General features: G+C 45.0%; 1 protein-coding gene across 2 annotated transcripts in view; it reads left to right on the top strand.

Moving 5' to 3' along the window:
- Positions 1-27,746, top strand: part of LOC141049384 (bile salt export pump-like) — a 127,643-nt gene that overhangs the window by 47,685 nt on the left and 52,212 nt on the right. For both annotated transcript variants that reach the window (XM_073545806.1, XM_073545804.1), the window contains exons 14-17: positions 367-570; positions 791-961; positions 15,613-15,793; positions 15,960-16,035. In XM_073545806.1, the coding sequence (XP_073401907.1) occupies positions 367-570; positions 791-961; positions 15,613-15,793; positions 15,960-16,035 (632 nt within the window). The remainder of the gene's footprint in view (positions 1-366; positions 571-790; positions 962-15,612; positions 15,794-15,959; positions 16,036-27,746) is intronic.

Genomic DNA, 27,746 nt, shown 5'->3' with positions numbered 1-27,746 from the left:
TTTTTTGTTTTTTTTACGGACCGGGCAAAAAAGTGCCTTATTTTTACGCACTGTCCTGGAATTTCTTGACGGTTGGAAACCCTGGTCCGAGAATCTAGGTAGTTGAGTTAGGGGTCAGGACAGGGAGCAATATATGAGCAGGCACGCAGCAATAGCAGCTGCAAGGACTCTCCACGGTATGTATGCCTTTGCCAATCGGATTTGGTATGCATGGATCCTTTAAATGTGCTGAAAATATGGATATTTAATGTTCAGGAATTGGAAGGGAACATAATCCCTGGAGTAGAAATTGGTACTTAAATTATATATTTTACATGTTTAGGTTTATATGGAATTTGCTCAAGCTTTGTCTTCTTTCCCACCCAGGTCACCTTAGATGGACATGACATCCGCACACTTAACATTCAGTGGCTGCGTTCCATGATTGGAATAGTAGAACAGGAACCTGTATTATTTGCTACAACCATCGCTGAAAATATTAGATATGCAAGAGATGGCGTCACTATGGATGACATTATACAAGCAGCAAAGGAAGCGAATGCTTACAACTTCATCATGGATTTGCCAGAGGTAAAATGAGGCAAAGAGGATTTTCTGTAAATGCCACAGTAATTTTGCAGGAGAATATAAACACGCTACCTAAATCCATCGTGAAACAGGATAAACTCCTTGGTTATTTTAAGAAGTAATTCAATGATCAAATGGCATATTGCAAAAGGCGGCATGTTATGTAAAAATGACTCATGTTATGGATATTTCAGCATTTTGTCGGACAATTCTTCTTTTCCAGAAGTTTGACACCATGGTTGGAGAAGGCGGAGGACAGATGAGCGGCGGGCAGAAGCAGAGAATTGCCATTGCCAGGGCCCTTGTCAGGAATCCCAGGATCCTCCTTCTTGACATGGCCACGTCTGCTCTGGATAATGAGAGTGAAGCCATTGTCCAAGAGGCCTTAGATAAGGTAAAGCTTGGCTAACATTCCCGAGCAATAAATCCAGAAAGCACTGGGTAATCCAAATGATTAAGGGAAACTAACCTTGAAGGGGTCCATAAATCATTATTACCTGACTGTTATGTGTTCTGATCCCTCATACGCATGGTCAGTTTGGCCAAATGTGCCTCATTTTCAGTTGGGAGAGGGGAGTGAGCACTTGCAAGACACCTATGGTAGAAGCTTATCTCCTCTAAGAGAAATAGGATCGGTATTGAACTTCAGTATGTCTTACCCTTCTCCAAAAAGGCCCAGCAAAGTGGCAGAATTAACTCAGAGAGGTTGCAGAGCTGAGTTTGCAGCAGAATTTAATGCAGTGTTGGCCCAGCGATATAGCAGAATTGGTCCAGTGATGTAACAGAACTAAGTATGTGTCCAATTTTGCTGAACAGGACCAGATATACAATAGAGTTACCCAGTAATATAGGAGAGCTGGGTTAGCAACAGAGTCCAAGAAAGAACTGGACAACAATAAAGCAGGGTGAAATCAGCAATGCAAAAGAGCTGGGTTTGTTAAAAGGCTCTAGGCACAGCAAGCAAGCAGTCCGCAGTAGAAACATGGAAGCCAATTACCTGAATACATACAGCCACTTGCAGGGCCAGCACTGAAGCAGAGTAAACTGCACATATCCCCAAACCATACATGCTAGAAACTGCACTGATAGTCACAGTTCTGCATTATCAGCGCAGTTTCTAAGATTATAAGTGTAGAAAGACCTTTGGTGACATGAAGTGTGTGTGGTGTATGGATAGTGTGTGTAGTGCATATATTGTGTGTGCAGAATGGAGAGTGTATGTGTGTTGAGTATGGAGAGTGTGTGTTGAGTATGGTGAGTGTGTGAAGCACGTAGTGTATGTAGAGCATGAGGTGTGTGAGTGGGGGGTATGGAGAGCATGTGTGGAGTATAGAGAGTGTGTGTCGAGCATGTAGTGTTTGTGGAGTATGGAGACTGTGTGTGTGGAGAATGCAGTGTGTGTGGAGTATGGAGAGTGTGTGGAGTGTGGAGAGTGTGTGGAATGTGGAGTGTGTGGAGCATTGAATGTGTGTGTGGAGAATGTAGAGTGTGTGTGGAGCATATAGTGTGTGTGGAGCATGGAGCATGTGTGTGTGTTGGGAAAGGAGAGTATGTGTGTGGATTATGGAGAGTGTGTGTGGAGTCTGTAGGGTGTGTGGATTATGGAGAGTGTGTGTGGAGTCTGTAGGGTGTGTGGATTATGGAGAGTGTGTGTGGAGTCTGTAGGGTGTGTGGATTATGGAGAGTGTGTGTGGAGTCTGTAGGGTGTGTGGATTATGGAGAGTGTGTGTGGAGTCTGTAGGGTGTGTAGAGAGTGTGTGTTTGTGGACTATGGAGAGTGTGTGGACTATGACGGCACCCTGGATTGTTTCAGCGGCCTCTAAGCGCTGCAGCCCCTTGCAGCCCCTGCTCCATACAGCGCTGCCACTCTCTCCCTAAGGCCTTCTTCATCCAGTCATATTGTATCCAGCTCCTTTGATAGCCTCGACCTCCAGCTATTACAAAATAAACAGCATTATAGGATTTCATTCCTGTCTTAGGATACCTTTTACCCTAGGCTGTATCTCTTACAGTCTACTCTAAAGAAACAAAAAGACCTTTCTGATATGAGTCTATTTTTGTCTGGATGCACAATAAAGATAAAATTGCTTCTCCGATTTTGAGTGCCAAGTATTTTTGTATATGTCTCTGCCTTTGGTTTTAGCTGTGGCGCTGGCGTTACGTCAACATCACCAATCAGTGAGCTCAGTGGTTCTGAAGGGGGGTCCATCTACACTGGTAGAGCTGATGCGATCATTGATTGGATGGCACGCTGTCAATGTGACGTCAGCGTCACAGCCAATACCAGACACCTGGAGTAGGGGCAGAGATTCATCTCGGGCCCTGGGTTAGGCAAGTACAGTACAATGCAATTTGTTATTTTTAACAAACTTCAGCCAGGGCAGAAGTTTATCTGAAAGGGAACAACCCCTTAAAGGGCCAGATCTCTAGAATCAGAAAATAAGGGGGAGCTAATGATATTATTTGATTACAATAGAAGCTGTAGGCGTTATGATGACATAGTGTATGCACATCATTAGCGGCATTTGCTGTACAATGTGGAAAACTCCTGGACTTTTGCTTGAAGTAGCTAAGCAAATAAAAACCCATTTACTAGAGTTGAGCGACTTTTGGTGTTTTAGGGTCACGTTTCGTTTCGTGAAACCCGACTTTTCCAAAAGTCGGGTCGAGCAAGATCGTCCGATTATAGGGAAAAGTCGGGGTCGTCCCGAAACACGAAACCCAATGTAAGTCAATGGGGAATAAAAGTCGGCAGTGAGAGGAGGACAGGAAACACACCTACAGTGCCCATTTGAATGCCAAAAGCATCAATTCTTCTTACTTAAGCTTGTCAACCTTAATTAACTTCATAATACAAGTTACGCACTGAAAAATGGGGGTTATTTGGCTAAAGTTGTGGGGGGGGAGGGCTGGCTGCAGGTTTTCATGTGCCCTGGGCGAAAGAGCGCCCCTTTAACACATACCACAACTCATCATGCTCCGATACGGCAGAGAAATAGCGGTATAGTACAATGAAAAATACCTCACTTTTTACATCTCATGACGAGGCCCATCTATTTCTCCATACAGAATCATTGGTCCCATATAATGTTTGAAACAGTATATGATGAGCTCCACATAATGCTACAGTATATGTTGGTCCCCATGGATGAAGCTCCACTGTCTTATGGGCCCAAATAATGCTCCAAACATAATGGGCCCCATTTCTAATGCTCTAGTGTATAATGGGCCCTGTAAATGCTGCTCCAGTGTCTGATGTCCACCTTTGGAATGTTCCAGTGTATGGTGGGCCCCATCTATCATTCTCCAGAGTATAGTGCTCCCCAAAAATTGCTGTCCCAACATTGAAAACAATCAAATAAGTCTCCTCGCTAGGGAATCCCTGTACTTGTCTGGATTCCTCGTCGTCCCCATCTTCCATCTCACTGCACAGTATTTCAACTTTGCAAGTGCTGTGATCCTGGGCAAGCAGGGGGGGCCCACTCATTGGCGACGGCACTGGCACAGGGCCCCTGATAGTACGGTGGTGTGTCTGATGGCGGGTGGGCCGAACCTGCACTTTCATCTGCAGCTTCCTCTTTGTCACCGTGTAAGATGGAACTGTATATGGGAAGGGTAACCTGAGTTTCATCAGGGTCAGATTCAGGTCGTGTAGCGTGCGAGGGGAATGTAGTGGTCTGGGTCAATGTACCAGGAGATTCATCGAGCAGTGGCTGGGCATCAGTGTACTTGTGTCGCCCCCAGGAGTACGGTCGCCACAGTGGCATTACCTTCTTCCTAGGGAGTGTGATGTCATGCTTGGGAGCAACGAAGGATCTCTCTAGCAGGTTAACTGATTGGGCGGCGTTATTCCCACGAGTCATGACCCTCCAAACAGCGTTCATGAAGGCAAAGTGTTTGTTTTACGTGGGCAGTATGGTTGCAAAGCTGAACCTTAAAGGAATGTCCAGAAGGGCACCACCAGGAGTGGAGCCTACGGTTAAATTCGACTCCACCTGGGAAACCTCAACCATGCCAGCTACAGAACAGATGCACACATTGCAAGCTTAATTCCGTTAACGAATGAGACTCCGTCATGCCCCGCGATCCGAGTCCGGCTTACTAGAGGGAAACGTGAGGCTCTGGCACATGAGATTGGCCAATAACTGGTGTGTCATGCCCTTACATGTCCGTGGCTGCATGTGCGCTACACTGAAAAGGCCAGCGTTTGTCGCTTACAGGTGCAGATAACCCGCTGAACAACGTTAGTGATGGGGATCACTGATTACAATTATTACCCGCGAACAATGATTTCCCAGTAAGTGCAGGTCAACCGCAGTTCCGGAATTAGGCCTAACCGTCATTCCTGAAAAAATGAAAAACTTACGTGTGCAAACCACAGGTGCTGTAGCTTGCTTAACAGCTCGCCAGCCGTTCTCACGCCCAGTATGGATTACACGTGATTGCACAAAGGTGAGAAAGGGTACCGTATCCCCAGATAACATGTATGGATAGCGTACACATTCAAAATATATGTCTATACATCAGGAGGCAGGCTCAGACGGTGTTAGGCCCAGTATGGATTGCACGTGATTGCACAAAGGTTAGAAAGGGTACCGTTTCCCCGGATAACATGTATGGATAGCGTACACATTCAAAATATATGTCTCAGGAGGCAGGCTCAGACGGTGTTAGGCCCAGTATGGATTGCACGTGATTGCACAAAGGTTAGAAAGGGTACCGTATCCCCGGATAACATGTATGGATAGCGTACACATTCAAAATATATGTCTCAGGAGGCAGGCTCAGATGGTGTTAGGCCCAGTATGGATTGCGCGTGATTGCACAAAGGTTAGAAAGGGTACCGTATCCCCGAATAACATGTATGGATAGCGTACACATTCAAAATATATGTCTCAGGAGGCAGGCTCAGACGGTGTTAGGCCCAGTATGGATTGCAAGTGATTGCACAAAGGTTAGAAAGGGTACCGTTTCCCCGGATAACATGTATGGATAGCGTACACATTCAAAATATATGTCTCAGGAGGCAGGCTCAGACGGTGTTAGGCCCAGTATGGATTGCACGTGATTGCACAAAGGTTAGAAAGGGTACCGTATCCCCGGATAACATGTATGGATAGCGTACACATTCAAAATATATGTCTCAGGAGGCAGGCTCAGATGGTGTTAGGCCCAGTATGGATTGCACGTGATTGCACAAAGGTTAGAAAGGGTACCGTATCCCCGGATAACATGTATGGATAGCGTACACATTCAAAATATATGTCTCAGGAGGCAGGCTCAGACGGTGTTAGGCCCAGTATGGATTGCACGTGATTGCACAAAGGTTAGAAAGGGTACCGTTTCCCCGGATAACATGTATGGATAGCGTACACATTTAAAATATATGTCTCAGGAGGCAGGCTCAGACGGTGTTAGGCCCAGTATGGATTGCACGTGATTGCACAAAGGTTAGAAAGGGTACCGTATCCCCGGATAACATGTATGGATAGCGTACACATTCAAAATATATGTCTCAGGAGGCAGGCTCAGACGGTGTTAGGCCCAGTATGGATTGCATGTGATTGCACAAAGGTTAGAAAGGGTACCGTATCCCCAGATAACATGTATGGATAGCGTACACATTCAAAATATATGTCTATACATCAGGAGGCAGGCTCAGACGGTGTTAGGCCCAGTATGGATTGCACGTGATTGCACAAAGGTTAGAAAGGGTACCGTTTCCCCGGATAACATGTATGGATAGCGTACACATTCAAAATATATGTCTCAGGAGGCAGGCTCAGACGGTGTTAGGCCCAGTATGGATTGCACGTGATTGCACAAAGGTTAGAAAGGGTACCGTATCCCCGGATAACATGTATGGATAGCATACACATTCAAAATATATGTCTCAGGAGGCAGGCTCAGACGGTGTTAGGCCCAGTATGGATTGCATGTGATTGCACAAAGGTTAGAAAGGGTACCGTATCCCCAGATAACATGTATGGATAGCGTACACATTCAAAATATATGTCTCAGGAGGCAGGCTCAGACGGTGTTAGGTCCAGTATGGATTGCACGTGATTGCACAAAGGTTAGAAAGGGTACCGTTTCCCCGGATAACATGTATGGATAGCGTACACATTCAAAATATATGTCTCAGGAGGCAGGCTCAGACGGTGTTAGGCCCAGTGTGGATTGCACGTGATTGCACAAAGGTTAGAAAGGGTACCGTTTCCCCGGATAACATGTATGGATAGCGTACACATTCAAAATATATGTCTATACATCAGGAGGCAGGCTCAGACGGTGTCAGGCACAGTATGGATTTGACGGCCCAGACTACACAGCGGAGGAGCAGGGAGAGGTAAAGATTGCAAATGCTGGGGCCCTGCCCAAGCAAGGGGGGCCCACTCATGGGCGTCGGTACTGGCACTGGGCCCCTCATAGTACGGCGGTGTGTCTGACGGCGGGTGTGCACCACCACCGTCAGAGACACTTGATTGCACTATGAAGGACCCTGTACCAGTGCCCGCGCCCAAGAGTCGGCCTACCCACCTGTCCAGGGCAACGGCACTCGCACGGTGTCGTGCGCTAGGTGGTGACCCCGGCCATGGGGGGGAGGCAGCACAGTTAGGGAGTTTTAGAAAGTGGCATATGTTGATGTTGGACATTCAGCTGATGCAAAAGGTGAAATAGGTCAAGTCCCAGGAAGAGGTGGACCAAAGCAAGCCATTTTTCTGTCACCCTATGTGTCATCAGAGGAAGGTAGGACAAAATCCTTGGAAACCCATGCGTGGTTCATTTTAATGAAGGTTAGATCATCCACATTTTGGGTTGACAGACGGGTCCTTTTTTCTGTCAGGATTGATCCAGCTGCACTGAAGACTCTTTCCGATAGCACACTTGCAGCTGGGCAAGCGAGCTCCTGTAAGGCATATTGGGCCAATTCAGGCCAGGTGTCCAGTTTAGCGGCCCAATAGTCAAAGGGGAATGACCTGTGTGGGAGAACATCGATATGGGAGGAAAAGTAGTTTGTAACCATAGTTGACAACTGCTGTCTCCTGTCACTTTCCATCGATGCAGTATTACCAGTTGTGTGAGCGGTACTTGAAAAATCAGTCCACAACATTGTCATGAAACCCCTGTCTCCAACGCCACTTCTGCTGTGTGCACCACGAACACCTCTGCCAAGCTGCCCCCGGCCCGTACGGCTCGTGTGAGAACCATCACCGCTGCTGTGTGCTGGGAATGCCTCAAGCAACTGATTTACCAGAGTTGCTTGTTTATTAGCCAATATTAGGTCAAGGTTCTCCTGTGGCATGATGTTTTGTAATTTGCCTTTATAGCGTGGATCCAGGATGCTGGCCAACCAGTAGTCGTCATCGTTCATCATTTTGGCAATGCGTGGGTCCCTTTTTAGGATCTGCAAGGCATAATCTGACATGTGGGCCAATGTTCCCGGTGTCAATGATGCCCTGCGAGTGCTGGTTGGAGGAGCACTTTCTGGCAAATCCACATCCCTCCAGTCACGCACAAACCCTGTACCAGACCTTGCCACGCCAACATTTTCACTTGCCCCACGAGATGCATCCTCCTCCCCTAAGTAATCATCCCCATCATCCTCCTCCTCCTCCTCTTCTTCCTCCACCTCATCCAGGAGAGGTCCCTGAGCAGACAATGGCTGAATGTCATCAAGGATTCCCTCCTCCTCTTCCTCCTCATCAACATTGGCTGCAGACGCCTGATCCTTAAGGTGCATCAAAGTTTGCATGAGCAGACGCATAAGTGGGATGCTCATGCTTAGGATGGTGTCGTCTGCGCTTACCAGCCGTGTGCATTCCTCAAAACACTGAAGGACTTTACAGAGGTCTTTCAGCTTCGACCACTGCACACCTGTCAACTCCATGTCTGCTCTCAAAGTGCCTGGCCGTGTATCCTCCCACAAATGCATTATGGCCTGCCTCTGCTCGCACAGCCGCTCCACCATGTGCAGGGTGGAGTTCCACCTTGTTGCAATGTCAATAATGAGGCAGTGGTTGGGAAGGTGGAGCAATCGCTGCAGCTTCTGCATACGAATGGAGTGTACAGGCGACCGGCGGATGTGCGCGCACAGTCTTCGCACCTTCTGGAGCAGGGCTGTTAACTCCGGATAATTTTTGAGGAAGCACTGCACCACCAGGTTCAAGGTGTGAGCCAAGCAAGGTATATGGCTGAGTTTTGAAAGGGCTATGGCTGCCACAAAATTACGGCCGTTATCACTAACTACCTTGCCTGCCTCAAGATGTACACTGCCCAGCCATGACTCAGTTTGTCGCTTCAAGTACTCGGCCAGCACCTCGGCGGTGTGTCTGTTGCCCAAACACATCATCTGCAACACAGCCTGCTGACGCTTTCCACTAGCTGCTCGATAGGGGGACACATCGTGTGCAACAGTGGCAGCTGCAGATGGAGTGCTCGTACGACTGCGCTCTGTGGACGAGCTTTCGCTTCTGGAGGAGGAGGAGGAGGGTCGAACGCCTACAGCCAACTGTTTCCTATACCGTGGGCTAGGCAGCACTGTCCCACCACCGCTGTCCCCTGTGGACCCTGCATCCACCACATTAACCCAGTGCGCAGTGATGGACACGTAACGGCCCTGGCCATGCCGACTGGACCATGCATCAGTTGTGAGGTGCACCTTTCCGCTCACTGACTGCTTGAGTGCATGGACAATGCGGTCTTTCACATGATGGTGGAGGGCTGGGATGGCTTTGCGAGAGAAGAAGTGGCGACTGGGTAGGTCATAGCGTGGTACTGCATAGGCCATGAGTTCGCGGAAAGCTGTGCTTTCCACCAACCGAAAGGGCATCATCTCAAACGAGATTAGTTTGGCAATGTGGGCGTTCAAACCCAGTGTACGCGGATGAGAGACTGAGTACTTTCTTGACCTACTCATAGTGTCTGGGAGGGTGAGCTGGACTTGAGAGCTGCATATGGTGGAAGTAGCGGTGGACAGGGCGGACTGAGAGAGGGTTGATGATGGTGATGGAGTTGGTGTTCTTTCTCATGGCCTAGAATCAGTCTTTCGTTGATATAACAGTGGGATTCCCTGACTGCTGTGGCCTTGCAACGACACCTCAACATTTGCTGCTGTGCTAACCGGTGGGCTTACAGTGGGGGAAACAATGTAGCGTTGCTGACTACCTTCGTTGTGATCAGTTGCACATGTGGCACTTGAGGTTTGGTGTTGTGTCCACGCTTGCAAGTGCATGCTGGTTAAATGTCTAAGCATGCAACTGGTATTCAAATTTTTCAGATTTTTCCCTCGGCTAAAGGTCTTTGCGCACTTCTTACAGATAACCTTGGCCTGATCATGAGGATTTTGTTCAAAAAAGTGCCACACTGCACTCTTCCTACTTTGGCAGACATTTTGCGGCCTAGCACGCTGTGATCTTTTGACCCTCTGGACAAGCTGTCCAGCAACTCTTTTGATGTTTGGAACCTGTCTTTGGAGTGCTCCGGGCCTGCCAGATAACAGCTGTTGCGATGTCGATGTCTGCTGTAGATGCTCCTCATCTGAGCTATTGGAAGCAGCACCCTCTTCCCCCAATGGATGCCAATCTGGGTCAACAACTGCGTCATCCATCACCTCCTCTTCTATGTCATGTGCACCTTCCTCTGTGTCACCGTGTATGGTGGTATAGTGTGCGGGAAGGGGCACCTGAGTCTCATCAGGGTCAGAATCTGGCTCTGTACACTGCGAGGACAATGTAGTGCTCTGAGTGAATGTACCAGCAGAATCATCCATCAGCGGCTGTGCATCAGTGCACTCCATGTCAGATTCATCTTGGCCTGGGTAATTCACCATTTCACTTGATAATCCAGGCATGGTATGTGAAAACAGCTCCATGGAGTAATCAGTAGTATGGCCTGCGTCATCCTTCAATCTTGGTTGGGGTGAAGGACACAAGGAAAGGTGTGGTTCATGAACATGAGCCTCCAATGACGACTCAGTGCTTTTGCTTTTTACAACTGAAGAAGAGGAGGCGATAGAGCTGGAGGCTGAGTCAGCAATGTAAGACAAAACTTTTTCCTGATGCTCTGGCTTTAAAAGCGGTTTGCCAACTCTTAGAAAACTAAGCATTCGAGGCCTTATGTAGCCAGACGATGATGCAGGCTCAACACCTCCTGCATTCGGTCCTATTTTGCTCTTGCCACTACCATCAGATCCACCACCAACACCATCATTACCAGCTGCCAACCCCCGCCCAATTCCACGGCCTCTTCCACCAGCCTTCCTCATTTTTGGTAGAAATGTAGACAAAATCCAACAAACTATATAGTAATGTAAAACAAGGTACAAGGTGTCTATAGGACAGGGGAGATTTTGAATTTCTGCAGACACTTGTGGACACTGGACACTTTTGGATTGTGTGAGGCCCACTGATATCTGAGCGCTATGTGACAGGCTCGATGGCACAGCTGTGACCAAAGTGACTAGAGGATAAGGGAGATTTTGAATCTCTGCACACACTTTTGGACACTGGACACTTTTGGATTGTGTGAGGCCCAATGAATATCTGAGCGCTATGTGACAGGCTCGATGGCACAGCTGTGACCAAAGTGACTAGAGGATAAGGGAGATTTTGAATCTCTGCACACACTTTTGGACACTGGACACTTTTGGATTGTGTGAGGCCCAATGAATATCTGAGCGCTATGTGACAGGCTCGATGGCACAGCTGTGACCAAAGTGACTAGAGGATAAGGGAGATTTTGAATCTCTGCACACACTTTTGGACACTGGACACTTTTGGATTGTGTGAGGCCCAATGAATATCTGAGCGCTATGTGACAGGCTCGATGGCACAGCTGTGACCAAAGTGACTAGAGGATAAGGGAGATTTTGAATCTCTGCACACACTTTTGGACACTGGACACTTTTGGATTGTGTGAGGCCCAATGAATATCTGAGCGCTATGTGACAGGCTCGATGGCACAGCTGTGACCAAAGTGACTAGAGGATAAGGGAGATTTTGAATCTCTGCACACACTTTTGGACACTGGACACTTTTGGATTGTGTGAGGCCCACTGATATCTGAGGATAAGGGAGATTGGATTGCTTTTAAAAAAGCAGTTTGCAGAGCAGTGGGTAAACAGCAATGCCAGCCCGTGAGGAAGCCTTAAAAGGCAGCCCAACAACCAACACCACTGATACACCACAATATAGCCTCCCCTTGCACTGCACACACAGTGACTGGTGTGTTGTGCAGGCCAAATTGCTAGCAGCAGAAGCAGTTTTTTTTTCTTCTCAGCAGGACAAAAAAAAAAAATTGGGATTGCTTTTAAAAAAGCAGTTTGCGGAGCAGTGGGTAAACAGCAATGCAGGAATGTCAGGAAGCCTTAGAAGGCAGCCCAACAACCAACACCACTGATACACCACTATATAGCCTCCCCTTGCACTGCACACACAGTGACTGGTGTGTTGTGCAGGCCAAATCGATAGCAGCAGAAGCAGTTTTTTTGTCTTCTTCCCTGCCTAACGCTCTCCCTACAGAATCAGCAGCAACCTCTCCCTATACTGAGATCGGCAGAAGTAAGATGGCGGTCGGCGTGCACGCCCTTTTATACCCCCTGTGACGCCCACCAAAGCAAGCCAATCACTTGCATGCCCTTCTGAAAGATGGTGGTGACCCCTGCCTATGTCATCACGTTGCCCACAGTGTCCGTGGATCCTGATTGGCTGAAAAAGAGCGCAAAACAAACTTTTGAAACGCGACTTTGGCGCGTAAGTCGCCGACCTCGTGGCCGACCTCATCCTAGGGTTGGGTTTCGTTTCATGAAACCCGACTTTGCCAAAAGTCGGCGACTTTTGAAATTTTTCGACCCGTTTCGCTCAACGCTACCATTTACATGTAGAAATAATGACAAAGTTTCTAGTTCTGTCTGTTGACTTTCTATACAACAGAGAAGGATTTTGTAATGGCACAGTGATTTTATTAATTCAATAATATGTGAACTTTATAAAAGGCAATACACACCGCGATGTGATGGTGATTACGGTATTTCTGTTGTCAGACACAATGAGAAGCTCTGGAGTCATCTTCAGCCAATGTGGCTATTATGCCACGATGGAGACAATGACACTAAATTGAGAATAACCCTGGTGGCTCTAAATTATGGCTTTCATGATGTTATCTGGTTGATCAGAGATAGAAACGATAGAGGAAATCAGTAGGAACTCCTATCTTATCTTGTATCTCCATTATCGCCACCACTGCATGTAATGACTTGATAGCTCAATATTGTAGAGCCGGCAATTGTCGGAAAGATGAGTTTAAGATTGTGAACCGAAATACGTGTGTCTGTATCATTATATGTAATGATGAATGGATAAAAGTGACTGTATGATATGTAGCTTTTAACACTTGGTTTGGTACAAATTCAATCAATATCTAGAGTTTATGTTTTATGTGTTTTTTTTTTGTATTTTCCATCCTAAGGAAAGTAATCATAAACTTCATGTTTATAGCTGGCCAATGGCCATACACAAAGCACTTTTGAATTTTTTTTATTTCTCGGATAAATCTAAAATGAAAATTTTCTCTGAAAAAATCAGTTTCCTTCTACAGTGTCTATGCAAATATATGAGTCTCCATGGTAACAAACTACAAATAATCGGTGTAGTCTGGCCATGTAGTCATAGTCTTTTTTAGCTGGCAAGTGTAAGGAACCTTGGCGCGGTTTGCCATCTTATGGGTAAGATGTCACGGGTGACAGGATACACCACCTCCAGCAGGGCGAATTACTATGACACACGTGACCCTGGATACACCGCCTCAAGCAGGGCGAATTTAAACAATGAAACGTGCAGCCGGATACACCGCCTCCAGCAGGCGAATTTCAATAGTTACACGTGTATCTGGATACACCGCCTCCAGCAGGGCGAATTTACAGAGATAAGGGAAACACCAGGGAAACCGATACAATGGAGGGCCCTGCAATAGGGAATGGGGACGTGGAGACCTCCTGCACTCCCCGGAGTCAGTGTCTCTACACTCCTGACGGTCCCTAGGCAGGTTCCACACCTGGCGATGAGCAGGATACCTATAAACCCTAGCTCGCCCTGCACCTATCCCTTTCTAATGAATTGGACGGTGCAGAAACTAATCCCACCACTGCACTAAAACACACATAAGGAAAGATGCAATCAGGGAAAAACCACTTAGCTTTGCTCTGTTGCTATTGCTCCCAGCAACAGAGTCCAGCACCTGAGTGCAGCTTTCCTCCTGAATAGCTGCTACTTCACCAAAGCTTTGTCAGAGCTGCAAGGAACTTCTCACAGTTGCTCCTTCCACACCCAGGACTCTGACTGAGCTGTATGGAACTTTTCTCTAGCTCCTTCCTCCACCAAGGATGGTTGGAAATGACCAATATTACCAACAGTGAGTGAGACCACCTGACTCTCCTTTATAGACAAGAGCCAGAGCCATCACAGCTGCTAGTGATTCCCGTGTAATAATACTAGCTACCACCGGGGGCAAAACTAGAACTAAAGACACCACTGTGTAATGACCCTAATGGCCACCGGGGGCAAAACTAACTTTAAGCAAACAGCTTAAAGGAAAAAAAAGGTTACATGTGCTTTTATCTGTCACAATCCAGCATGGATCGTGACATTATGTATTATGGCCATAGTCTTTTCTATGTGTTTTATTTATTTGGCTATTTTGATCTTTACAGCATAAATTGCTTACGTTATTGCCTCGCTACATTTGTTTGCTTTTCAACCTTTTTATTTATTTAGCTACTTCTAGGACCTGGATGTGTAACAAAGGTAAAGAGCAAGCATGGTGTCACCTGTTAAAAGTAGCAATCTGAAAAAGCCCCCCAAAAAACAAGCTGTTATATGTCTATGTTGATGGAAAAGTAAAAAAAGGTTACGGCTGTTTGAAAAACTGGAGGGAGAATAAAAACGTAAAAACGGAAATTGGTCGCGTCCTTAAGGGTTTAAAATAATGATATTCTCTATTTCTTTTTAAAAATCTGCTCCTTATTTACCTACTAAATAAACGTTAGTAAAAAAGCAATGGCAATTGAAAAAAATGATGTGTGTCTTTTCAGGTTATTTATTGTTTGTTACCATGAGGACCCATAGGTTTGCACAGGAGATGTAGAAAGGAACTAAAACTGGACGACATTGATTTTTATTTTTTTTTTAATTTTAGTTGCATTGGAGCAATATTAAAAAAAAAAATTGGTTGCAAAGGTGGAAATAGCAAATAATAACATTAATAACTGCAGAAACCTGAGATATAGTTGTATGGTCAAGAGGCTTCATCAAAGTGATCTCTTGTCCAAAGCGAAACGTGTGCGCACAATATCGATTAAAGAAATAATTCCATATTTCTAGGAAATGTAATCATTATATGACTCAAGAATGATTGGTTCGCATTTTGAGCTGTGTTCCCGTTCATTGGTTTCATTTTATTTTCAGAGGTCAAACCCTTACGATCATAAAGTGATGGCATATCCTAATAATATGCCATCCGTCTACTAGATGGAAACGCCAACATCCAAGAAAACCTGTCAGAACAATTTTACTAATCGAATCATTGGTCTGGCTGTAGGTTCTAGAAAAGCTATAAAAAATTCTACATGTCTTGTAGTAATTTCATTTGTCAGGTCTGAGAAAGAAAAAGGTTTGAAGCCACATGAAAAGAAGTCTGGAGAACACTGAGGTCCATATTGTATTGACATGCCACTAATGCACCTCCATGTAGCTTAAAAGTCCTTTCTGAACATATGGATTCAGGATGGGCAACACCACGTAGGGCCAATCCAGAAATAAGTGAAAAACAGGGTTTTTGGGGGAGTGTCAGAGAAGGTAGCACTACAAAAAGACTCAACATTGAGGAACCTAGTAGCTTCATTCAATTGTTTGTTGTGGGACCCACATTGTTGACCATTTCCCATGATACCCTTAAATGATGTCAACGAGGAGCTCTGTTCTGATAATCCCCCAGGTTATTTCACCACTGTATCTACAGTAGTTTTATAATTTGTTCTTACTTTTATAGGTACGTAGCGGAAGAACAACCATTTCCATAGCCCATCGTCTCTCCACGGTCCGTAATGCAGATATCATTGTGGGATTTGATGGTGGAAGAGCAGTAGAAAAGGGAACTCATGAAGAACTGCTGAAAATTCAAGGAGTTTACTTTACATTAGTCACCCTGCAGAACCAAAACTTGTCTTCAGGTAATATGTTAAGTAATAACTTCTAAAGGCCAATGTTGTCTATAGAAAGGAAATAAAACTTGATTAGATTCTATATATTATTTCTCCTTTTGCGTGGATTTTCTATTGTAAATGGTATTAAGCCTTTTAGCAGAATTTTGCATCAGTTCTTTATTATTTATCTCAGAAAAAGTTGCAGATGAAAAGCCCGTCGAGGAGAAGATGCGGACGTTAAGCCAAGGAAGCTACTATGCAAGTTTAAGGTTCGTTTGCCTTTTCATTGTTCTGTAGGTAGAGTGTAATCAATGTATAGTGAAATGTTTCCAATTTATTTGTGTTGATTTTTTTTTACCATTTTCAAGGCCTTTGTTTTTGGGGGCAAATAAAACTGTTTTTGTCCATTTTCTAGAGGTGAAAAGTAACTCTGATATTGACCTACTCAAGCAGCTGATGACTTGTTACAGTGTATCAGTCTAAGACATTTTCTGTAGCCCAAAAACAACAAAAGCATTAATAACTTTTCAGCCCTGCCCTTGAATTTACTGATAGCTCTTGCCTCAGTTATACATTGTAAAAAAAACCTCAGTGAATCAGCTTGTAAATGAGAATTTTTCCAATCACTGACATCAAGCAGAAGTCTTACAATAAAAAGGAATTAAAAAAAAAAGTTAGATAAGAAAGTATTAAAATTTGTTAAAAATTAACTGTCATAAAGATTTGCGCCCCCCCCAAACCATTAATATAATTATTTTGCCCTTTATGCCAGTTAATCCCCAAGAAATAATTCAGAAATAATTATCCAGATACAGAAATTATGAATCTGATCTAGAAATAGTGTTTTATATTTGTGTCTGGAAGTACATTGGAGACTCAGGATGCACTAACAGCTCCTCAGCCTTTTGCTGCATTTCCTACCTATAAGCACCCTCCCTTTCCCCGGCTGATTGACTGCTTGTTTACACTGGTACACTGACACAGACCTGTCAATCAGCCAGGGAGGGTGCAGCTAGGAAGGAAATTCAGAGTGTGAGGCTGAGAAGCTGTAAGTGCATCATCCTGCACCAATGCATTTCTAGACACTACCACTGCTGCTGCTCTTTCATACGGGGACTACACTTCTCTCATACCCCTTGTAGATTGTAAGCTTGCGAGCAGGGACCTCACTCCTAATGTCACTGTTTGAATTGTCTTAACTTGTATTGAATTTATTGTCTGTACATGTCCCCGCTTAATTGTAAAGTGCTGCGGAATATGTTGGCGCTATATAATTAAAAATTATTATTATTATTATTATTATACCCCAAGATCAGACAATAGAGCAGGTGGAGGCGTTGGTCTGCTCCTATCACCAAAATGTACCTTTCAGGTTATCCCTCAACTACCCTCACTAGTCTTCCCTTCTTTTGAGGTCCATGCCGTCAGACTCTACACCCCCTTCTCCATGCGAGTGGCGGTGGTGTATCGTCCTACCGGCCCTTGTCAACAGTTCCTGGATCATTTTGCCACTTGGCTTCCACATTTTCTCTCCTGTGACATCCCTACCCTCATCATGGGAGATTTCAACATCCCCATTGCTCTTCCCCTCTCCCCATCTGCTACTCACCTTTAATCTCTAACCTCCTCGTTTGGCCTTTCGCAGATTTGTGCTGTGGATGATTTTGCAAACTCCCCTCTCCCGCTGTCTGACCACAACCTTCTTTCATTCTCTATCAAGAACTACCATCCTGCCCAGGTCACCCCCACTGTCCATACTTATAGAAACATACAGGCCATTAACACCCAGAAACTTATGAAGAACTTGCAGTCTTCATTGGCCCCTATCTCCTCCCTCTCATGTCCTGATTCTGCATTGAAGCATTACAATAAAACACTTCAAAGTGCCCTGGATGAATTTGCACCCCCTATAAATAGAACACCACAACACAGACAGCGACAACGCTGGCACACCCTGCAAACACGTTTCCTGCAGTGGTGCTCCAGGTGCGCCGAACGTCTCTGGAGAAAATCCAATCTACACGAAGATTTCATCCATTATAAGTTTATGCTGAGAACATACAACACTGCCCTTCACCTCTCCAAACAAACCTATTTCAACACCCTCATCACCTCACTGTCCTATAACCCTAAACGTCTCTTTGACACTTTTCATTCTCTACTCAACCCAAGAGTACAGGCCCAACCACGGAGCTCCGAGCTGACGATCTGGCCAATTACTTCAAAGAAAAAATTGACCAGATCCGACAGGAAATTATCTCCCAATCACCTCATACCATGCACTGTCCTCCCTCCCCCATTGCATCTAGCTCACTCTCTGATTTTGAACCAGTCACAGAAGAAGAAGTAAGTAGGCTCCTTGCATCTTCTCGCCGAACCACTTGCACCAGTGAGCCATTTCCGTCACATCTCCTCCAGTCCCTTTCTCCTGCTGTCACCCCTCACCTAACTAAAATATTTAACCTCTCTCTCTCTTCTGGTATCTTTCCCTCCTCATTTAAGCATGCCATCATACATCCACTACTTAAAAATCCATCCCTCGACCAAAACTGTGGCGCTAACTATAGACCTGTCTCTAATCTTCCCTTCATCACTAAACTCCTGTAACGCCTGGTCCACTCCCATCTTATCCGCTATCTCTTTGATAACTCTCTTCTCGACCTTCTCCAATCCGGTTTCCGCTCTTTACACTCTACTGAAACTGCCCTCACTAAAGTCTCTAATGATCTACTAACAGCTAAATCTAATGGTCATTACTCCATGCTAATTCTCTTGGATCTCTCTGCAGCATTCGACACTGTGGATCATCAGCTCCTCCTCACTATGCTCCGTTCCATTGGCCTCAAGGACACTGTTCTTTCCTGGTTCTCCTCCTATCTCTCTGACTGCTCCTTTACTGTATCTTTTGCCGGTTCCTCCTCCTTTCACCTTCCCCTTACTGTTGGGGTTCCTCAAGGATCGGTTCTAGGCCCCCTCCTCTTCTCCTTGTACACTGCCCCTATTGGTCAAACAATCAGTAGATTTGGTTTCCAGTACCATCTCTATGCTGATGACACCCAATTATATGCTTCTTCTCCTGACATCACGCCAGCCTTTCTAGAAAACACCGGCCACTGTCTAAACACTGTGTCTAACATCATGTCCTCACTATATCTGAAACTGAACCTGTCAAAGACTGAACTCCTTGTGTTTTTTCCCTCTACTAATGTACCTATACCCGACATTGCCATTTCCGTGTGTGGTTCCACTATTACTCCCCAGCAACATGCCCGCTGTCTTGGGGTCATACTTGACTCCGAGCTTTCCTTTGCCCCCCACATTCGATCACTAGCTCGCTCTTGTCATCTGCACCTCAAAAACACTTCTAGAATTCGACCTTTTCTTACTTTTGACTCCGCAAAAACTCTTAATGTTTCTCTTATTCATTCTCGTCTTGACTATTATAACTCTCTTCTAATTGGTCTCCCTCTTACCAAACTCTCCCCTCTCCAATCTGTCTTGAAAGCTGCAACCAGGATCATATTCCTCGCCAATCGTTACACCGATGCCTCTACCTTGTGCCAGTCATTACACTGGCTACCCATCCACTCCAGAATCCAGTACAAACTTATTACCCTCACCCACAAAGCACTCCATGGCTCAGCTCCACCCTACATCTCCTCCCTTCTTTCAGTATACCACCCTACCCGTGCCCTCCGTTCTGCGCCAATTCTTTGGAATGCACTTCCCAGGTCAATACGATTAGTCCCCAATCCCCACAATTTTTAGTGTGCCCTGAAAACGCATTTATTCAGACTGGCCTACCGCCTCAACACATTAACCTAATCTATTCCGGGGTGGCACAGTCAAAAGTTTTACTATAACCAGGTTCCCCGCATCATGTTCCCACATGCTTTATGCATCAATTAGTCCTCTGTGTCTGTACTGTTACACACTTAACATTATGGCTGGTCCATACAATCAGGGCAATTGTTACCACCCACCTTTCGTGTCTACCTCTTTCCTCATAGACTGTAAGCTTGCGAGCAGGGCCCTCATTCCTCTTGGTATCTGTTATGATCTATGTGGTTATTGTTATGCTGTAATGTCTATTGTCTGTACAAGTCCCCTCTGAAATGTAAAGTGCTGCGGAATATGTCGGTGCTATAGAAATAAAATTTATTATTATTATTATTAGACACAACTTCAATATATAATTTCTTGCTTCTGTAACAGCATTTTGGGGTCATAAAGGGATTGAATAGTATATTTTTTAAAAGGCTACATAGACATAAATGATTTGGGGATGGGGAGTTTACATTTTGTACAGGTTCTCTTTAATACTATTACTTTTTAGATACTGCTCAACCACTGTACAATCTGAGTAAAATGTGCTAAACTGTACTAAATGTAGTAAAGTGTAAAAAGATCCAATATTTCTGACACAGGAGGATTTGCTAGACAGGATTTATTTTTTTCCTTATGATTACACATTACACTCTGCAGAAGCCATCTCTCTTTTCTACTATACTGTGAAAATGACCCAAAATAATTGCAAAAATAATTATCGCAAATATGAATATCGTTTATAATATGTTTAGTGATGGACACTTTTATCTTATCTATTTAGCAAAAATGAATCGATGGCCATTTAATGGAAAATAAGTGGATTTGTCACTTGACAACACAAACTGAATACACTATTCCATAGATCTCTTAGAAATGATGAGGCAGGTCTACTAAGTATGAAAAAACAAACTCACCCGACAATGGCTGTATAATCCTGATGTTAAAATAATATTGAGTCCAAGGGTATATTCAGTCTCTGCCCATCCAGCCTGTCTGACAGGTGCAGCATGTACCGAGCAGTGTGAGATCTCAGCAGCAGGTAGGCGGGACAATGAAAAGCTGTCAGGCTACGTAACCATGTAACCATATTTACCGCCTGGTCCTATATTGCCTTAAATGCAGTGATGGGCACAAAGAGAAGAGGGTCCCTGTGCAAGAACAGAATATGGACGCCTCTTTAATTCTGTGACAAAGACTTCTTGCTGTTCTGGAGGTTTAAGTGGATCCCCTTACCTCTTGGGCCCTTGCTGCACCTTTGGTAAGTCTTCCCCGGCTGGAAAGTGACCGATACAATGTAGTGTCACAGAACAATGGAATGTGTTTCCCGCATTTAGCTGTCAGACTGAAAGGAGAATTTATCAGGTTATTACAGAAGAAAACATTCTCAGCAATAGAAATATAGATTTGATCTACGGTAATTTACCACAATTTAAAAAGGGCAAATCAATGTAAGATGTCTCCTATTTGTAGGTCAGCTGCGCACAGCGCTCACACTTGTATTATATTAGCATGAGACGTACTTGTAAATCATACCATGACATACAACGTTTTACTGATTTTTTTTCAAAATCGATTTTCATTTTAGAAATTTGAGATACAGTGGTAAACAGAAAGAGCGGGTGCTGAAACCAAATATCAAACGCCAGCTTTCATACTTAGGAAAGAGGGCCCAGGTGTTTGTTTCCCCATACTGTAGATCTTCATTATTATACAGAACAAATAGAGGCTGATACAACAAAGTGTTTACACCAGAAAAATGGAATAATACACTGTGCATAATTGCAATTTTTTGCGCAACACGGAGTTGGCAAGAGTTTGGCAACTTTTGCCGTTTTCATACTAGCTTGAAGCAGCTCCGCCAAAATGGGCTGAGCGGGGAAGGAGCCAAGGTGGGATGGGGCTTGGCTATGGCTGCCCATGAAATTTATACAGAAGTCAAATTATTGTTAGTTTTGTAATCTGGTCTTATTTCGAGGAACATAGCACATTATCTTTGAAGTCTTCTGCAAAAGTAATGTTATTGCCAATAGTAGCTTTTATCTGACACTCTTTAGGTAGTAGTACCTTTGCAACTTTGGATCCCCTTCTTCCCAGAGCCATAACTTTTTTATTTTTCTGTCAATATGGCCATGTGAGGGCTTGTTTTCTGGGGGCCAAACAATACCGTTGGTTTTAACATATTTTGTAGTGGAAAACGCCAAAAAAATCCAAGTGCAGTGAAATTGAAAAAAAGTGCAATTCCTCAGTTGTTTTTTTATTATGTCATATTGGCAATGCATGCTAAAACTGACCTGCCATTGTGATTCTGCAGGTTATTACGATTTCACCAAAACCAAACATGTATAGGTTCTTTTTTATTTAAGTGGTGAAAAAAAAATGGCGCCATATTCCGAGACCCATAGCGTCTCCATTTTTCACGATCTCGGGTTGGGTAAGGGCTTATTTTTTTGCGTGCTGAGCTGATGTTTTTATTGATACCATTTTGGTGTAGGTATGATCTTTTGATTGCCTGTTATTGCAATGTAACGGCGACCAAAATAAAGTAATTCTTGCGTTTTTAATTTTTTTCTCATTATGCCGTTGAGCTATCGGGTTAATTTTTTTTTTATTTAGACAGGTTCCGGCGATTCTTAACTCGGCGATACCAAATATGTGTATGTTTGATTTTTTTATTGCTTTATTTTGAATGGTGCGAAAGAGTGGTGATTTGAACTTTTATATTTTTTTATTTTTTTAATATTTTTAAAAACTTTTTTTATTCACTTTAAGCATGCTTCTATAGTCTCTATATTCACTAAAGGGTTGAAACAAAAGCGCAATAGGGTCTTATCCGGGTAAAATGTACAAATACTGAAAGTATTATACTCACCTTCTCAAAGAGAAAGTAAAGCCTGCATAGTAAGTCAGCCTGCTGCACGTCCAACGGTCCACAGCGGAACCGCACCACAGTTCAATAAGGAATAAATTCTTGGACTTTAAGTGCGCTGCCAGACAGATTCAATAACCACACAAGGTTAAAAAAGTTAACCCTTTAATCCCTACGCGTTTCGAAGCATAACGCTTCTTCTTCAGGGGTTGATACATTAAAGGGTTAACTTTTTTAACCTTGTGTGGTTATTGAATCTGTCTGGCAGCGCACTTAAAGTCCAATAATTTATTCCTTATTGATCTATAGTCTCTATGGGAGACTAGAGGCTGCAGTACTTTGATCGCTTCTGCTGCACACAGGCGATGATCAGATTGCCTGTGTGTAGCAGAAATGCTCACTTGCTATGAGCGCCGACCACAGGGCAGTACTCATAGCAATCTGACAATGACAACTATAGAGGTCTGCTGGAGACCTCTGCTTGTTATGTCGACCCATCATGTGACGGGGTCACCGATGGGCAGGATTAGTGACCCGTTTCCTGTAAGCACGAGTTAAATGCCACTGTCAGAGATTGTATTGAGCCAAGGCCGTGCCCCGTCTAGTGATGCGGCCGGCCAGTGGGTGTGTATGGAGAGCGAGGCTGTGCCCACTGGCTTCGAGTATGTGTAACTCATACATACCCTTCAGTCCTGGGTTGGAAATCGGCAAATTCCTGCAGAACACGCGGCTTGCGATGGGGGGATTCATAAGTCTGCAGTTAAACAAGAGTGACTGTAGATGTATTTATTTGGACTAGACAACCCTTTTAAATTTTACAGTGATTCCTTTAGCTGTCATATGCTTTATGGATAATAGCCCTCCTTCTAGACTAGAAAAATATAGAACGTCATTAACTGGTATAGTTAAATTTTGTCCATTTTTCTAGGTCATGCGAGGACTCCATGTCCAGTTTGTTCTGCATTAATCACAAAGATTGAGTGTTAACTTGTTATTTAAGTCAAGTTCTGTGAAAAAGCTGCTGTCGCTTGCCTTGTGACTGATTGTGCCTGAATCAATGCACTAACCTTGCAGTGTCTGATTATTTATCATTAAAGTTGCTGTTCCAGTTCTGCACATGGATCAGATTGTAGCTTTCACCTTTTGTCTGCTTCCTTTCGCAGAATCTTTTTGTTCTGCATTCCATAGTGTTCCATCTTTAAGTGGCCTTGTTAGTGGCGTCTGAATGATGCTTTAGTTTCCTTCTTCTGCAGCCTCGTATCCTCAGGCTGCTATACGCCTGAGGATACAGGATACAGGGGAGCACTACCGTCATTCTCACCCACTCTTATTTTTCTTCCGGTATTGTCCTATTGTGGCCTTCTGTCCCGAGTCAACATCAGCAGTTAGTTTCCTTCTTGCATCACCTGATATCAGTCGCTTTAGAGCAATTCCACTCTCATCTGCACAAGTTCCACAAGTTCTTTTGTTACCTGGAATTCATCTACTAGCCTATTCTTTACTAATTCTAGTGTCTTAAATTACCCTTGTACATTAGGCTAACGTTCACTGAGGTTGCCGATATTGAGTTTGGCAGATCGTCTAATGGGGGGCCCTGGAAAATTGACTGTTTTGGAATGCCGATCCTTTTTCTCTTCTGGAGATAAGCCATTATCATAGATGTCTAACAGTGGGAAGAAGCTTTAGACCTGGTCTCTAGGGCATTAACATACTTCCCAAGCAGAGTTTTGCATAACATGCTGTGGCAATGTTTTTTTTATGCTAAGCCACTGCCCTAAGCTTACCCAGTCCTCTTTATAGCACAGAAATGTTGCTCTTATTGAAGACCACTAATGTTTCCACACAGTAAGGCCTCTTTCACACATCAGGTTTTCGCCGTCAGGCGCGATCCGGCGCTTTTGACAGAAACCGGATCCGGCGAAATGCAATGCCGGATCCGGTTTCCCCCCCATTGACTTGCATTTGCGCCGGATCGCGCCGGATGGCCATGCGTTTCATCCGGTTTTCGCCGGATCCGGCAATGTGTCGCAATGTGTCGCGATCCGGCGTCTGGAAAAAACGTCTACTGTAACGTTTTTTGTCTCCGGCGAAAAAGCCGGACACGCCGGATCCGGCGCGTCCGGCTTTTTCACACAATGAAAGCCTATGAGCGCCGCAATGCGCCGGATCCGGCGAAAGCCGGATCCGGCGGCCGGATCCGGTTTTTTGGTCTGAGCATGCTCAGTAGCTCTGCCCACAAGACATATATAAAAGCAAGACAGTGGGACCCACAGCCACACCCAACATGCCACCCAAGAAAGCAACCAAGGGAAGCAGGAGAAGGCAGGAGACCACTGCAGCACCATCAGCACCACCACCACCCCAAATGGAGCAGCAAATAGAACATGCTGAGGAGGGGAGGCCAGCAGCAGATGAGAGACGGTAATTATCAAATCCCCCATTCCTCCAAACTAGGGCCATGGAATATCAAGATATTCATTGGCCCTTTGTTTCTCTTTATTCAACAGCCGCCAAAGAGATGCAGCAGCAGCAGCAGCAGCAGAAATGGCATCACTGGCAGCAGCAATACCCACAGCCATGGAGTCTGGCCATCAACAGGACAGCACATCTTCTTCTGGGAGCCCTCCCTCGCATCGTCAGCGTTTGATGGTAAGTTTTTATTTCCAAAATCCATCATCTCTGTAATATATGTCTATTCATTGCCTTTTATTTCAAAACAGGAATCACAAGATGAAGAGGAGCTCCCAGAAGAAGAAGGAAGGGGTGGACAGACACCTGGAGTGGGCTCACAATTGGTAAGTTTTTTGCATCAAACGCAGAAACACAACATCACACTACACACAACACATAGAAAACAATGTTCTGCAGACCACACACAGCAAACAAATGCCTACATCCAAAGACATAACATTTTTTGTTTTCTTCTCTAGTCTTCCCAATCTGGTGCTCGGCCAAGAGGTCCTCGCAGTGCCTCTCAGGGTCGTCGGCGACAGCAACGCGGCGGTCACCAGCGTGTAAGTCTAAATATTTTTGCTTTGTTTTTTTGCACTTTTTATTTCATTTCTTTTGTGGAGGCTAATTATGTTATTTTTGTCTTTTTCTTTAACAGCCTTCACAGCGTGCTCCCGACTCTGACGGTGAGGACGGAGGACTCGATGTGGACCACCTCATCGATCTCGTCAGAGAAAGGGAGCCGCTCTGGAATATGGCTGACCGCCGCCACGCTGACCTTATCGTTACCCGACGACTCTGGGAGGAAATCTGTTCTCTCCTTGTGGGCCGCTGGGAGGACCTCGAAGCTCGGGCCCAGATTAAAGAGCGTAAGTATATACAGTACCGGTTGCTTGATGTAAACCAGTGTTTCCCGAACTCCAGTCCTCGTGGTCCCCACGGATCATGTGTTCAGGATTTCTATTTACTATGGAAATCCTGAAAACATGACCCCTGGGGACCATGAGGACTGGAGTTTGTGAAACACTGATGTTGTATACTAACCACTCCTTTCTCGTTTCAGGGAACAGAATTGTGAATCGGTGGCGGTCTGTGAGGGATCGTTTCAAGAAGGAGTTCAATAAAGAGATGCGGGCCCCGAGTGGATCTGGAGGACGCAGGAGCAAGTACAAGTACGCAGAAGCCCTGTCGTTCCTCCGGGAAACAATGCTCACCAGAAGGTAAATATTACACACCACATGTGAAAAAAATGTTAGATGTAACTTTTTTTTTTCAGCCAGGGCCATACCATGTCAGTATTTTAATTGTTTTTTTTTCTCTTTATTCCACAGCACGGTGAGCAGCACTCGGGAGCCTGCACGATTGGACCCTTCTGAGGCGATCCCTGAGGAGACCGGCACCGAGGGACACTTCGACCGCCCCGGTACATCTGCACCTTCCCAGCCTTCCCACACATTCGACCCATCTGTCCCATCCACCAGCACAGGAGCATCGTGGCCGCCTACATTACATGAAGCTGCTGGTGAGGAGATCGCTTTCCCTTTACCCCACCCTTCTGCCCCTGCCACCTCTAGTACACCTGCGGGTACTGGGCGGCAGCGGCAGAGGGGTCAGGAAAAGAGTTATGCGCAAGAGTTCTTGCATCTGAATGCATCTTTCCAGAACTGTCTCAAAGTCTTGTCAGAGCAAATCTCCGCAGGCTTTCAACAGATCAACTCCAGCATTCTGGAGGTGAAGACACTTCTGCAAACCATGCATTCAGAAGCAAGATCTTCGCCAAACCACACCTTTTTCAGGTCTGTTGTGGAGCGCATGGCAACACTATCTCCTACCCAGCAGATGCATGTAATGTATTCGTGCCACGGTGCTCTACAGCAGGTTACCTCCCAACCTCCACCTCCCACCACTGTAGTTCCTCCACCTGCACCCCCTCCAGCCACTTTCCATCCTCCCCCTCCTATTACATCTGCACCCCCTCCAGCAACTTTCCATCCTCCCCCTCCTATTACATCTGCACCCCCTCCAGCCACTTTCCATCCTCCCCCTCCTATTACATACCAGCAACCTCACCAGTACCAGACATCTCCCCACTTCCAGCAACCTGCCCCGTACCAAACTCCTTCCCCGTACCAAACTCCTTCCCCGTACCAAACTCCTTCCCCATACAACTTTCCATCAACATCATCTGCTCCTACAGTCCCTGCCCAACCCTCCACTCCACCGCCCACCACCTCTTCTGCCTCCCACATGTCCACCCATTCTGTAGCTTTTTCCACACCTTCACCTCTAACTGTTCCTTCCCCACCACGATCCCAGTCCTCTCTCCACACACCCAGTGTCGAAGTGTCCCGCAGCCCCTCCAGCAGTATTTCCACCCCACAGTACACAGAGTTGTAAAGTTTTTTTTTGTAATAAAAATGCCCATTGGGTTTAAAACCTTTATTAAAAAAGTTTTTTGCACTTTAAAAACATAAAAAAAAAAAAAATTTAAATAAAAGTTAAATTATCGTTTCACAATGGTTGTCTGTCATTTCTTTCTGCGGCGAACTATGTTTTAAAAAAAAGGTTAAATACAGGGTATTTCAAAGGTAAAAAGGTATTCAAAACCAGGTATATAACTGTGGGTAAATTTTAGCTTTTTGCCACAGTTGTGTTCCTGGTTGTGTTTGAAGCAAAGTATTTCACCTAAAAAGTTGTGTTTATTGTTGGTGATTTCCTACCAATGTACACAACTTTTGTTAAAAGGTGAAATACTTTGCATAAAACACAACCAGGTACACACCTGTGGCCTAAAGGTAAAAATAGTAAGACCATGACAAGATAGCCAACTTTGGT

Source organism: Dendrobates tinctorius, unplaced genomic scaffold (genome assembly GCF_039654945.1).
Source record: "Dendrobates tinctorius isolate UK_male_01 unplaced genomic scaffold, ASM3965494v1 ptg000143l, whole genome shotgun sequence".
Taxonomy (NCBI): Eukaryota; Metazoa; Chordata; class Amphibia; order Anura; family Dendrobatidae; genus Dendrobates; species Dendrobates tinctorius.
The sequence above is the reverse complement of the archived record's forward strand: the minus strand, read 5'-3'. Positions and strand labels throughout refer to the sequence as shown.